General features: G+C 41.3%; 2 protein-coding genes across 2 annotated transcripts; both read right to left on the bottom strand.

Moving 5' to 3' along the window:
• Positions 1 to 947: 947 nt before the first annotated feature.
• On the bottom strand, positions 948 to 1,838 carry LOC129450888 (odorant receptor 131-2-like). Its single transcript, XM_055213925.2, has one exon. The coding sequence runs from the start codon at positions 1,836 to 1,838 to the stop codon at positions 948 to 950; it is 891 nt and encodes a 296-aa protein (XP_055069900.2).
• Positions 1,839 to 8,307: 6,469 nt separating this feature from the next.
• LOC129450205 (odorant receptor 131-2-like) lies at positions 8,308 to 9,259 on the bottom strand. The gene has a single exon (XM_055212774.2). It carries the CDS (start codon positions 9,257 to 9,259, stop codon positions 8,369 to 8,371), a length of 891 nt encoding a protein of 296 aa, XP_055068749.2. The 3' UTR covers positions 8,308 to 8,368.
• Positions 9,260 to 14,636: the final 5,377 nt, after the last annotated feature.

The following is a 14,636-nucleotide window of genomic DNA, read 5'->3' as shown; positions in this document are numbered from 1 at the left end:
AACATATTCACACTCTTTGGACATAAAGTTATATGGTAACATGAGCCACATGAAGTTTACAGCTCTGTTGTTAATCAGTTTCTTATACAAGTTCAGTGTTTTAATAGGGTTTGTTTCCAAATAAATTGAAAATGTCCTACTGACCTTCATTTCTATTTTGATTATATTGTTAACTTCTTAATAAACCTCAAACAAACATGTCCATTTGTCCTCACATTCTTTACTGTAGTTCCCTCCTGCCTCATTATTATGCAGCTCATTATGCGAGCCTTTGTTTGCTAGCTGTCAATCAATCCTTCTCGCATACGGCCACTCTAAACAAAAAGTGTCTTACAATTTCTAAAATAATATATTGGTTTATGTGAATGAGTAGGCAGGATGATTTTCACATCATTTTAAAGAAAAAACTCTAGACTACTAGATTCTGTTTAGGAAAGTCTTGTTAAAACATGTTTAGTATGGGTTTTGTGAACTTATATCAGTGACTTAAAAATTTTGCTTTTTTAAAAACCATGCATAAACCTTTTTCTCTCAAAAATACAAACATGTACATACATATAGCTCATATAATACTGTAGCCCAGTTTGTGCTGAACACAGTGGTATGAGACACTTGCCATTATTATGTTTTAAAGCAACTGAAAAAAGACCAAATGTAAGAGCATGTCAGAACCTCTGACAGTGTCCCAAAATGGTTGGACCCCAGAGGGTTAAAGCAAGCTAAGCAGCTGATGCCATTTATAAAAATGCCAATAAACAATACAAGGTTAGGCCAATGTGAAATTCACTAGGACATGATTACAGAAATAGGATTCGCAATGGCTACTTTTGACAAAGGCACACAAAAACACACAATAGAATGGTTAAAATATCAACATTGTGTTTAGTGGTGTTAACAGGTTTGTGTTTCATATTGGATCAGCAGAGATAAACTGTACTTGTCCTGCCTCATTTACGACAAAAGTACAACCGGATGCGCTGAGCAAATTGTTTATCTCTCACTCCATAGATTAGTGGACTAAGTAGCCTTGGCAGAATATTTGCCAACAAAAATGGAATGTACAGAATAGTTGTTTGATTCTGAGGATAAAGTTCCACAAGTTTTGAATTCAGTAGCGGTGTGACATACGATAGCATACAGAGCAGAAGTTGAAAACCATGCAGCAGTATCGTGTTTCGGGACTTTTTTGCAGACGCCTGATCCGAGACTGCTGCGTTTGCGGCCAAAAGAACCTTGAGATAGGTGACGATCAGCGTAATCCATACAAATGATAAATACACAACATTCACCACTGTGTCTTTGACAATATGTTGCCAAGTATTGTAAATGTATAGCATGTGACAAAAAATGGTGGTTGAGAAAAAGCTCACAGGTCGAGCTGATGCCATAATTAAAATATCACTTAAAGACGGTGCTGTCGACATAGTCCATATAAAACAGATTAGGATGTAGGTTCTGCGGACCGTACATATTTGCGAGTGGTGCAGCGGCTTACATATGGCGATATAACGCTCTATGGACATACAGGCCAGATTTAGAAGAGTGTTTTTGGTGACCGTATTAACAAAAAACAACAGCACACAACAGACTGAGACATTGAAGAAACGCACAATATATGTGGCTGCTTGTAAGCCCACAGAAATGGACAACATGATCATGTCATTAATAACCAAATGGATGTATAAAATATATCTGGGGTCTCTATAGAAAATATCATTTTTTAAGAAAACAAGCACAAAAGTTCCATTTATGTAGTTGATGATTAAACCCAGCGCTACACTGATGAAGTTCTTCATGAATGCATCATTAAATTGATCCCTGGGAATGGTGCTGTTCATCGTTACCATCCGGTAACTTGCAAGAATACTAAATATAGTTAAATACACACATACATTAATAAAAATACAGTACAGTTTACAGTAAAATGCATTAGCTTAACTATGAGCGATATAATTTTACAGCATTTGTTAATCATGGTTAATGTTAGTTATTGTCAATGCAATTGTTTATTACAAATGCTCTTTAACTAACAAACTAAAATTGAATAAGGATTTTGTATATTCATACATATTACATATATAAGTTGTACATATATACAATTAGTTAATGCATTAGTCGACACTAACAATGAACATTAGTTCTACAGCATTTATTACTTTTAGATCACACTGTAAAAACATGCAGTATGAAGTTAAAAAACTTGGTTTTGTAAGTCAATTTAACCTTCTTTCTTAAGTTTTGATATGTGATAGGTAAACATAAGGTTTTAAAACAAGTTGAAATTGTTTAGCTTAATTTGTTAACATAAAGTAGCATAAAAATATATAACATAATAAATAACACATTTATAACATGAACTAACATGAATAACTGTGTATATGCTGTAAAGTGTTACCAAAACTTTACACTTTAAAAAGTCTGTCTTAGGTTTTAAGTGTTTTATGTTACTTTAACTTCAAAATTAAGGTAAACAATTTCAAATTAATTTTATAGGTTAAGTTAACTTATCACAAGCCAAATTTAAAAATAGTAGGTTGAATTGACTATTATTCATTGTTTGTTTATGTTAGTTAATCCATTTAACTTATCCTGTAAAGTGTTACAAAAAGTCTCAGGTTTTAAGCGTACACACTTGCCTGCTGTTTTCTTTGACCATTGAATGAAGTCAACACAGCTTTTATAGATAAGGAAACTGTTTTTCCCTTTGTTATGGCAGTGGGCAATGCTCTCTAAGGGCCATAATGAACAACAGAAATGTTTATGAACAAATGAGCTCATGTACAGTAAGTCAACTTATTCAACCACAGACGAAATGTTGTTCGTTTTTGCTTCCAGTTATTGCTTTGGAAGGAAGAACTGATAAAGCTTCAGATGTGTATACACAAAATTTGTTTTTATGCTGTTCGCTTTATTTTCACAGTTGATTATTTCACAGCAATTTAATTTAACGCTATTGTGGCAGGTTTCTTGTTCAAATATGACTGCTTCAAACTTTTTACATAAGTTAAACCTGGAATAATCTTATAATCTTTGAATGATATAAACCAAAAGAAAATTAATATAACGGATCTCTGGACTGTACATCGGTAGTATTAGTTGAGCCTGCATGTGCATCCTATACAAACAATGTATATGGGATTTCAAAAAGCTTCCAGACACTCCTCAAGAACTGGAAAAACCTAAAGTCCAGGTGGATGGTGGAGCGGAGGAGTAACAGGGAGGGACAGGGGTCAGGCCCTTAAAAAGCAGGCGGAACAGGAAGCCAGGGTGGAGCCGGCAGGGCGGGAAGCCAAGATGGTGCTTGTGGTGCTCTGGGCCTGTAAACAAAGACAGGGGGGGAGAGGCCTTGGCCAGGTTAGAAAGAACAGAATTATAGACAGACACTTTAAAAATGGCAGAGAGACTGGGAAACTCAGAAATGGTCATCTTGGATAGGACAGATACCTTCACATTTCAGTGCATATCCGATTTGACAGACTCACTGTCCATATTGTGTATCTCAACTGTTCAGATCCGATCTGTGCTTCCTGTAGTGTTCTGCTGTGTTCCGGATTATCTGCACTGTTCCTATGGCAATAACGTCGTGCTGGCATGACAATCTGCCTCAACGTCCGATGTTGTAGAAATTATATTCCCCAATACATGGACTTCCCCAAACACCCCCATCATGTTGTCAGAAATGGAAATGGACCAAAAATTCATGCTAGGGTTGCGTTTACTTGACGTGACAAGCATGACGTAACCAAAAAGCTTCACAAATGTGATCAGAACGATCAGACTAAAATGTATTTCCGGAACTGCGATTTAAAATGGATTTCAAACCACCTCTGGATATAACCTGAAACGGATAAACAATCGATTTCATGTGGTTCACAAATTCAAATGTCATTGGATTCCAACGGGATATGCACCAAAATCGGATTTGGACTGACAGCTTGAACAAGGTAAGAGAGTATAGGGAACTCAGGAACAGCCATCTTAAACAGGACAGAGACTTTAGTGAATTCAGGAACAGCCATCTTTGACAGGACAGAGAGACCAGTAAACTCTGACACAGCCATCTTGGTCCTTGCAGAGAGTTTTGGGAGTCGTGCAATGCCATTTTGGCACAGGCAGAGAGTCTGTGGAGCTTGGAAGCCGCCATGTCGGACAAGACAGAGAGACTAAGGAACTCTGAAACAGCCATCTTGGTCATGGCAGAGAGTCTTTGTGAGTCATGAATAGCCATTTTGGCAGGGGCAGCGAGTCTGTAGATACTCAGGGGTGACCATCTCGGCTTTGACAGGGATCACAGGAAACACGGATACAGGCCTTATGGCCAGGACAGGAAATTCAGTGAACTTAGGTGTAGCCAACTTGGTCGGCACAGGAAGCTCAGGGGACTCTGTTTCAGACCTCTCAGCCGTCTCGGCTGTAGGCTCTGGTTTGGCATCGGCCTTCTTTGTTGTGGCTGTTGACTCTGGTCACGATGTAACACGTGACATACTACGTATCTGCTCCGCGCGCGACTGCACCTGCCACTACTGTGCCATTCATCGTAAGCTTTGGGTAGTGCCGTGATGGACACACAGATTAATATGCAATTTAAATAGGGAAAGTTTATCATTTGCATGTGTTTCTAAGGCTTGCAAATGTTAACATTCAAGTCATTTAAAACAATTTTACCACAAAAAGGTGCTAAAGTGAGCAGGTTTCTGTAAGCACATGCAGTTAAATGTGTCCAGTCCAGCTCCAGTCAGGTCCAGAGTTGTGCCACGTGTGTCATACTGTAGTCCATTAACATACATTTGCTGAATAGTGCAATAAAAAACAACGTAACGTTTTTGTGTTAAGTGACTGTTTATGCTGCATCTTCTTCCTGAAGCGCCGTTTGGAATTCGCCCTCCGCCTGTGTGTGTGCACGCGTTTAAGTGCCTTCAGTAGTGCATATAGGGAGAGAAGCGTTTCAAAAAGTAAGCCAACATAAAATCTTTCTGTTCTTGACAGGACACATACACAAAAAAATATCACACAGTATTCTTTTTTCTAATAAAAATATTTGTTTATGTCTTAAGTGAATTATAGAGTCAGAAACCAGTCTGTTTATTTTTTCTTAAAGAGACAGTAACCTCAATTAACCTACTTAAGTCTGTGTCATTGATGTTAAAGAGCCACACAGATCCAAAATCGAAACTGACCTGTATTGCAGTGTGTCATGTAGCTGTTCATCAATGTAAACAATGTGCAAATTAGTTAAACCAAAAAGTGCACGATTAATAAAGTTATTGGCTTTTAAAGTAGGGAGTCGAGTCTGAATCGCTGAAACGAATCGTCATATGGACTGATTCTCCTGCCTGACTTTTTCCACGTCACAAAAACGCTTCCACATCACACGAGATACTAATCTCCCCCAACAGCCTTGCCCGTGGGAGAAACGAAAACTATGACCTGCCCACAGCTAGTTAAGTGTGTAAACATCACATCATGCTGTGTTTTCAGTTTGTGTTGTTTTCACTACCAAAGGATGAAGATATATGAAGAATCTGTTGTTAAAAATACTTTATCAAGAAAGGATATACTAAACTTTTGGCTGTGAAAGATGGTTCAGTACCCACTTTATTTGGAACAACATGCGTCTCCTAAACACAACCTGTAAGTATGATTATAGCTACATACTTGCTTAAATGAGTGTAAAATGTTAGTTTTTATCATCGTCTTTATTGCTTGGATTAATGATGAATGATGTCGTTGTTTAAACTCTGTCAGGGAGTCACGATAGCAAGCGGCTAACGCATGCTCACTTACGGTTTTGCTCACTTGGGGTTTAGGCAGACTGAGTCGTTGAACGGCTTCACACAAATTGTTTGGGGATCTCTGAAAAATGGGGTAATTTTAAACTTATATTTTGAGAAAATTACTGTGTTTTTTGACCTTGCATGCATTTAAACCTGTTGTCCGGGACTTATAAACAGTGATAGGATGCTTAAAATTGTCATCTTACTGGCTTTTTAATCAAAGAACCCAAGACAAGCAGAAAATCAATTCTGTTGATCTAATAATAGTATTTAATTTGTACAATCAAGACAGTGTTATTATTCATTTAATTCGATTTCTGTACCTAATGCTAATTTTAGACCTTACTCAGACCTGCCAACCTCATTTTGCATAGCAGGTACTCATTTTAACCTCAAAGTACGGTGGTACGATTTGTCACTCTAAACTACGCAAAAACTTGGTGACCCCTCTGCCGCGCGAAGTACTCAAAACAAGCAACAGAAAAAAGAAAAATATGTCGGTTACATACATTAATTCAGTATTATCTGTGCATTAGGTAAGCATGAATTCATGATTATTAGTGCACCCTTATTGTAAAGTGTTACCAATATGTCCAATCATAGCACTGGGCTCATCCACCAAATAGAAAGTGGGGATGATTGACAAGTCGTATGGCCAATCAGTAACAAGAGTCTGCTATCGACGGAACCACAAAATACCCTGTTATCTTCTTCCTACACCCGCAGTTTCTGACCATTTTTTTTTTAAACGGAGAGTCAAGACGTCTGGTCTGACCCCTAAGGTAAACTGGTCAGGGTGGATGTGCAAAGTTGAAGTAATGAATTAGCTTAACCCTATGAAGTCGACGGTCTCGCGGGCTCCGTTTCATAACATGCACTTGACCGCAAGATGCGCTAACATTACTTCTAATTTGTAAATGAGCATCAAAGTAAAGGGAATCCACCTGACATCCGAGTGAAGCGGATTAAATGTGCTCTGCAATAATGCGCTCTTGATAATTGTGAATAAAATAAAACGTCATATACAAACCACAGCAAATAAAGTTTTTGAGATGGAGAATATCTCGTGTCTCGAGCACCCACGTGATAGGTGCCTATGCGGTACTGTACAATAAATTAAAGACAGAAATACAGTAAACAGCAGTACTGTCATAGTTATGCTTGAATTTAAAGCAGTGTTAACTCTAAAATACTGACTTAAAGGGATAGTAAACCTTAAAAAAATTTATTCAGTCATAGTTTACATAACAGAATAGACCGTCCAAACCGTTATGAGTTTCTTTATTGTGTTTCACACAAGAAAGAAATCATAAAGATTAGGAACAATATGAGAGTGAGTAAATGATAACAGATGTCATTTGTGGGTGAACTATCACCCATTATTTAACAGGAATATCACTTTTTAACAATGTTTGTGCTAACACAGTCTCACCCCATGTCGTCAATATTTGACGACACTTGACCATTCGTCAATATGTGACGCGGAGGGTATACCTTTCGCGTCATTTTTTGACGAACTGGGGACTTCAATACTATTACGTCCGTTGCATTCTCTTCTCCTATTTTCTTACCATTTTCGCGTCGGTTTAGGGTTAGATTATGCAAAATTAAACAGTGTATGCGAAATTAAACAGTGTACGCGAAATTAAACAGTTGTCACCTGGCGTTGGGGTTAGAAACAGTTGTCACCTGGCGTTGGGGTTAGAGTTAGGTTTGGGTAGGGATGTCATTATGTAAATCTAACCCTAAACCGACGCGAAAATGGTAAGAAAATAGGAGAAGAGAATGCAACGGACGTAATAGTATTGAAGTCCCCAGTTCGTCAAAAAATGACGCGAAAGGTATACCCTCTGAGTCACATATTGACGAATGGTCAAGTGTCGTCAAATACTGACGACATGGGGTGAGACTGGGTTGTTTGTGCAGACATGCTAAACTTTGGAGAATACAGTATTTAACATTAATATTGTACATAAATAAAGCAAGCTAAGCAGCTGATGCCTTTTATAAAAATGCCAATAATCAAATACAAGGTTAGGCGAATGTGAAATCCATTAACATGATTACAGAAATAGGATTCACAATGGCTGCTTTTGACAAATGCACTCAAAAACACACAATAGAAAGGTTAAAATATCATCATTGTGTTTAGTGGTGTTAACAGGTTTGTGTTTCATATTGCATCAGCAGAGATAACTGTGTACTTTATTTTATAGTAGCAGCATTTTTAACAGAGTTATTCTATACAGATTGATTTGGTAGTCAGATTATTTTCAGATTTCATTTCTATTACACAGCCTCATTTTTGTATAGACTTCCAGAAGAATTGTAAATAAATATATTGGAGATAAAATATTTAAAAGTATGCAATTCTGCACATCACAACCATTTGACATGCAGAGGTAAAATATTTCATCTAATCAGATGACTCTTACCAAATCAGTGCCAAAGTCAGCATATCTGGTGCGGATCCGGCCCAGAGTCTTCTGGGAATAGATAACCTACCTTTATTTATATTTTTCCTTGACCAAGCTTATTGAATTTTAGGTAAAACACAGATAAAAATACATGTTTGGTATTGTCTGTGCCCTGCCTTATTTATGACAAAAGTACAACCGGATGCGCTGAGCAAATTGTTTATCTCTCACCCCATAGATCAGTGGATTCAATAACCTTGGCAGCATATTTAACATCAAAAACAGAATGAACAGAATAGTTGATTGACTCTGAGGATAAAGTTCCACAAGTTTTGTAATCAGTAGCGGCGTGACATACGCTAGCATATAGAGCAGAAGTTGAAAACCATGCAGCAGTATCGTGTTTCTGGCCTTTTTTGCAGACCCCTGATCCGAGACTGCTGCGTTTGCGGCCAAAAGAACCTTGAGATAGGTGACGATCAGCGTAATCCATACAAATGATAAATACACAACATTCACCACTGTTTCTTTGACAATATGTTGCCAAGTGTTGTAAATATATAACATGTGACAAAAAATGGTGGTTGAGAAAAAGCTCACAGGTCGAGATGATGCCGTAATTAAAATATCACTTAAAGCCGGTGCCGCCGACATAGTCCATATAAAACAGATCAGGATGTAGGTTCTGCGGACCGTACATATTTGCGAGTGGTGCAGCGGCTTACATATGGCGATATAACGCTCTATAGACATACAGGCCAGATTTAGAAGAGTGTTTTTGGCGACTGTATTAGCAAAAAACAACACCACACAACAGACTGAGACATTGAAGAAACGCACAATATATGTGGCTATTTGTAAGCCCACAGCAACAGACAGCATGATCATGTCATTAATAACCAAATGGATGTATAAAATATATCTGGGGTCTCTATAGAAAATATCATTTTTTAAGAAAACAAGCACAAAAGTTCCATTTATATAGTTGATGATTAAACCCAGCGCTACACTGATGAAGTTCTTCATGAATGCATCATTAAATTGATCCCTGGGAATGGTGCTGTTCATTGTTACCATCCGGTAACCTGCAAGAATACTAAATATAGTTAAATATGTAGCGAATTTGCGGGAGGAGGGAAATAACGTTATTTGAAACACTATGAACCTCCGACCGAAACACTACGGGGATTCCCAAGGGAATCTTAGATTTTAGCTCAAAAGGGAATATGTATAATTAACTGTAATTAATTATACAAGTTTATCAGGTTTTACCTGGCGTAGCAGAATTAATAATAACAATTAATTAATATGTTCGTCCACCGAAGACATATATCCATAATCGTATATTAACGTCTAAGAAATGTTAATTTCATGGCCTTTAAAATGAACCTTCTCACTGATATACAGTGCTACTCGCAGCGTGTAGCTGGATCAAAAGGCAGAAATAGTGACTTTAATTTCGTGAGCATTGAACACAGAAACAATTCAATTGTGAAAATGCAAACCGGTTTATTAACTATAAAATGAAGTACACATAACGACTAACTAAACATACACACATACAATAACATAAAACATAGATGAGAAAGAAAAGATTGAGAAAGCTAGAGAGAGAGAGTAAAGATTGGCAAAGCACTATTGCTTAACATCTGCACAAACCATCGGATAATCTCTAAGTAGCGCCTTAATTTTATAAGGGGTAAAGCTTAAACATCAGCGAGTAAAACAAGTTTATACTTGCATTTGGCTCTTTGTGTTTTCGTTGCGAAGTTTCTGCTGCACGCGGTGCGAGCAAGGAGAGAGAGAGAGTCCAGATGTGTTCGTAAGATGTAGTCCGTTAAGTTGTTTCGTAGGGCGGATTGGTCCGCGTGGTTTTCCGAACTCTAGCGCAAAGTGCAAGCCAGGAAGACTGTCCCGAAGAAAGACAGGGCTCAGAGAAAAGATGATGAATCCGAGGGACTCTGGTTGAGTCTCAGCGAGTTTCCAAACTGCGCTGGCGGGTTACCTGGGTAACCGGGCGACTGGGCGCTCATGAGTGAACTAAGCCACTGACTGAGATACTGAGCGAATCGTTCGAATTGAGCTATTGAGCGATGATCAATGAGCAATGAGCTATGATGGCTTGGGCAATAGGCCGTTTTGACCTTTCACACGCCCAGCCCATTTTGGGTGTACGGCCAATGTGTGAAGTGTTCGATTGCGCGGGGAAACAAGCCTTTGTTCTTTCAGACAACACATTTGCGTAATTGCATAATGATACAAGTTTGTTCCCATAACTCTTCGAATCGATATTAAATGACATTGATGCGGCTTATGGTAATATGATACATAGAAATGATTGGGAAATAAAGAGTAGATTAATTTGATACTAGACAAGACATGGGTTTAAGATCACGTTGAATAATAATTTCATACCTAAGATATGAACCATGCTACAATGAATAAAATCTAACTAAAGTGTTAACACACAGTTACATCACACATACATGATCATGCAGTAAAGGGATATAACATATATATACATTAAAACAGCTCATTGTGATTTTTAAATGTGGTTTCATCACAGACATATAGTCTGTGCCCCCAGCTGTGTCTCTGGCACTCGTCGAACGAACGGCTCTCAGGTTTCTCTGGTGGGATCCCTTTGAACCTCCTTTGAAGACTGCATTTGTTTTAATTGTCGCCCACTTTACAGCCTTGATAGGTGGTAGATATCTGGGTGATTGTGTTATCAGGACACAGGGTTATCTAAAGTCACAATTTTAGGGCTGTTTACGATCCAGATGCCAAATGGCCTCAATCTGACTCCGAGCCATTTGCTACATATCCCCCCTTCATGGCCACCAGGGTCTTGAGAGACTTTGGTGGGCGATGGTTCAATAGGCGATGATTATACAGGTCATTTGGTCTGGATGGCAGGTGTATCTTAATTTTCTGCAGCGCTTCGGCGTGCCTGCAGAGGGGTGATTTCGATGAGGTTGGGCTCTTGCTCGGCTTGTGTGTCTTGCTTCCCACGGTTCCGCTTGAAGGCTCGAGGGACGGCAGCTGTGCACTTGTTCACTGTTTCCTGCATTCCGCTGACTCTTCGGTACAGGATGAAAGTGAGGCCAAGAGTAAGGGCGTATCCTACTCCTGTGGAGAGGCACAGTACCGTGTCAGCTGCGGTCCAGGCTCGGACAACAGCGAGGCTGTGCATAGCTGGCATGCGAGCAAGTGCCTGGAGGGCAGTGTCGATGGGCGTGACATCAATTAGTTGGGTCCCCCCTTCTGCAATCCTCATCTCCAATTCAGGGTCTAAAGTGAAGTTGTGGTCCCTGAAGAAAGTTGAACATCCCAGTTCGGTGTGGTACTCCTCACTGGGAAGGTGATAGAGTGCGAGTTCATCGATGTGAAGAATCGCACCTTTTGGAACTTGGATCCACATCATCTGGTTTGGTAGACTGATGCGGGTGGCTGTGTCGTGTTGGTCGTAGGTCAAAGTGGCCGTGCTGGCTGGGGTGTTGACCAGCCATCGGTCACCTACGATTTCAGCTTGGGTGTTAGTGACCTCGGCTCGTGGTTCAGCCGAGGCAGGACAACGAGAGTCAATCTTCATGGGCCGCAGCCCACAGATGCCGTCAGTGTTGTCCTGAAGGAAAGGTTTGCTGGGGCAGAGATAATTAATGTCTTTAGTGAGGCTGCACATGTGCAGGTTTGGTGCAAGGTACAGCTGTTCATTGCTGTCATGGTAAGCCACCACAGTGGGGGTGCGTATTCTGATGTGAGTGTTTCCCTGCCAGAAGCCAACATTGACAATGTCTTTGAGTCTGTAGATGTTGTGTGACTCGATGATTGGCAGGTTTATCAGAAAAGCAAGTTCGTCTTGTGCAGGGGCTATGCTTAACGGAATTGCGCTACCTAGGGAGTAGGCCAGATGCGCCTGCAGGGTGTTTGTTGGGCCTGCAGTGGCGGAGGGTAAAATGGTCTGTACCAGGCTTAGGGGTACCAGGCAGGGTGGAATGGCTGCTGCGGCGGCTCCGAGTAGGGCTCCCAGGAACCGCTTGTGACGCTTGGTTTGTCGGCCAAGACCTGCCTGTGTCTTCTGAAGTTGGTACAGCATGTGTTTGATGTCAACCTCTGCGTGAATCATAGCGTTCTGCGCCCATCGTTCTCCTGCCCAACTGGTTTCTGGTGCTAATGCTGTGTAGTGTGCTCTGTAGACATCACGGGGGTTGAGTCGGACATAGACTTTTTGGCTATGCGTTCCGCAGTTCGTAATCAGGAGTCCAGGTTGCTCTTTAAGGACGATGCCTGAGGCGGGACCCGGCGACACGATTTCAGGTTGCGACCATCCCCCCTGTAGGCTGATGTACAGAACAGTGATCCACAGCAGCATCCTGGTGACAGAGAGGGAGAGAGAGAAGGAACAATAGGTGAGCACTACAGGTCCTTGTTTGGTCAGGACAGTTCTCTTTCTTTTCATTGGCGGCTGTTCCCTAGGTGGCAGAGTTCTAGTGATGAGGCAGTGTGGAGAAGTTTGGTTCGTCCCCCCTTTACTATCATGCCATAATGTTGAGTGTCTCTTGACTTGGTTCTGGTGGACCCATCTGGAAATTGGTTCCTTCTGACTCCTGCCCATCCTGATCTGGTATGCAATGGGGGAGAGTTTGTCCACAATTTCATGAGGTCCTGTCCAGTGTGGCAGAAATTTCTTTGACAGCTGACGGTGAGCTGTCTGAATTGGCGGGGCGAAACTGTAGTACCAGATCTTGGTCGTTCGAAAAGCGAAGGTTGTTCCCGGATGAAGTTCATCCAGATACTGGTGAGTGGTGTCATTGGGTGCTGGAAAGCATTCTGCCAACTTTGTGAATTGGCAGATGACCGTGAGAAAGTGTTTGTTGCCCCTCGTTGGCCTGGGTAATGGTCCAACCCAGTCTATCTGGAGGTCTGACACTGGAAAGTTGACACCTCTTTTTTGAAGTGGTGCTCCATGGTTTGGCTTAGCCGGTTGGAACTGGCAGCAAACCAGACATTTCTTGATGTGTTCTGCTACATCGTGCTGCATTCCAGGCCAGTATGCCACCTGTTTCGGTGTTTCATAAGTGGCTTTTGTGCGGTGGTGTGCGGCACATGTTGTGTCATGCGCATACATTAGTATGACCCCCCTATGGTCCTGAGGAACCACAAGCGCAGGTGTAGTGCGGTCATCAGGGACATACCCGAGGATGTTGTGTTGTATGCGCAGCAGGTGCCTGACATCGTTGAGACGTTTGCGGGTTGGAGCAGCAGACAGGTCAGAGTTTGTGATAGGGTAGGTGGAGGGGTCTGAGAGGTGGTTTAACATAGCTTGGGTAGCGATGTTAAAGGCTTGTAGTTTCTGATGATCTGCATCATCCTGCATGGCATCTGCATCTTTTAAATTTTGTTGAACTTGTGTGTCAAGTCCTGGGTATGGCTCTGAGTCTTTGGCTGGATGCAGATTGCAGAGCAGTGAACTTTTGAAGTTTAGGTCTGAGACGAAGTTCCCGCGGCTGGCTGGGGGGTCGTCCATGACCTGTGTGACCTGGCAGTTTACCTTAGATGATCTGGCTGATTGAAAGGGTAAAGGTTCTCGCACTTGAGCCCAAATTTTTAACTGTTTAAAGTCCATTAAGGGTTCAAAGCGGTCTAGCAGGTCTTTGCCAATGAGGAGAGGGTATGAGTCCATTGGTGAGATGTACACAGGGTGTATGATGCTCATAGGACCGATCGTCAGGTGGATGGGAATCACCTGTTGCAGTTGAACTTCAGTCTGGCTGTAAGACTGCACATTCAGCATACACCTTTGGGGTTTAAGGGTCAAATTTTGGGCCTTAGCTCTGTTCTGGAGTCTGGTGAAAAGCTGGGATGACATCAGTGTTAGGTCAGCTCCGGTGTCGACGAGGGCTTCTAGTTCAACCTCATTTTCCAAGGTGATGGATAGATATAGCTTTTTAGCTTCTCCTCTTTCGATCAGGTTTCCCAGGAGGCTTGGTACTGGGGCTGTGGTATTACTAGGAAGGCAGTTAAGGCTGGTTTCTTGTGACTCTGTAGGGAAGGAGACATTTAACACAGCACTCTCTGGTACTTGCAGGCTTTGGTTGGTTGGTGTTTGAGATATTGTTTGTATGCCAAAGCCTTTGGTTTGTGGGATGAATAAGGAGTCGGGTTTGTCTTCGTGGTCCTCCTTGTGGGGCCTCTTTTGGATTAACTCTTTCAATATTCTCAGAATCTCTGCTGTCTCAAACGTGTCTGTGTCACTCTGTTTCGGGGGTAGCTCAGACTTAGATTTGCTCTGTGTGTATCGAGACTGATCTCTCTGTTGACTGTTACCAGTATTCGATCTGCCAGGTGCAGGACGGTTACCTCTAGGTCGTCGGCCAGGTTCCCACGAGCCGCCACCCTTCTGGTTGTCTGATGAGTTTGGCCGGCTCCATGACCTCTTGGC

This window comes from Misgurnus anguillicaudatus, chromosome 8 (genome assembly GCF_027580225.2).
Source record: "Misgurnus anguillicaudatus chromosome 8, ASM2758022v2, whole genome shotgun sequence".
NCBI lineage: Eukaryota > Metazoa > Chordata > Actinopteri > Cypriniformes > Cobitidae > Misgurnus > Misgurnus anguillicaudatus.
The sequence above is the reverse complement of the archived record's forward strand: the minus strand, read 5'-3'. Positions and strand labels throughout refer to the sequence as shown.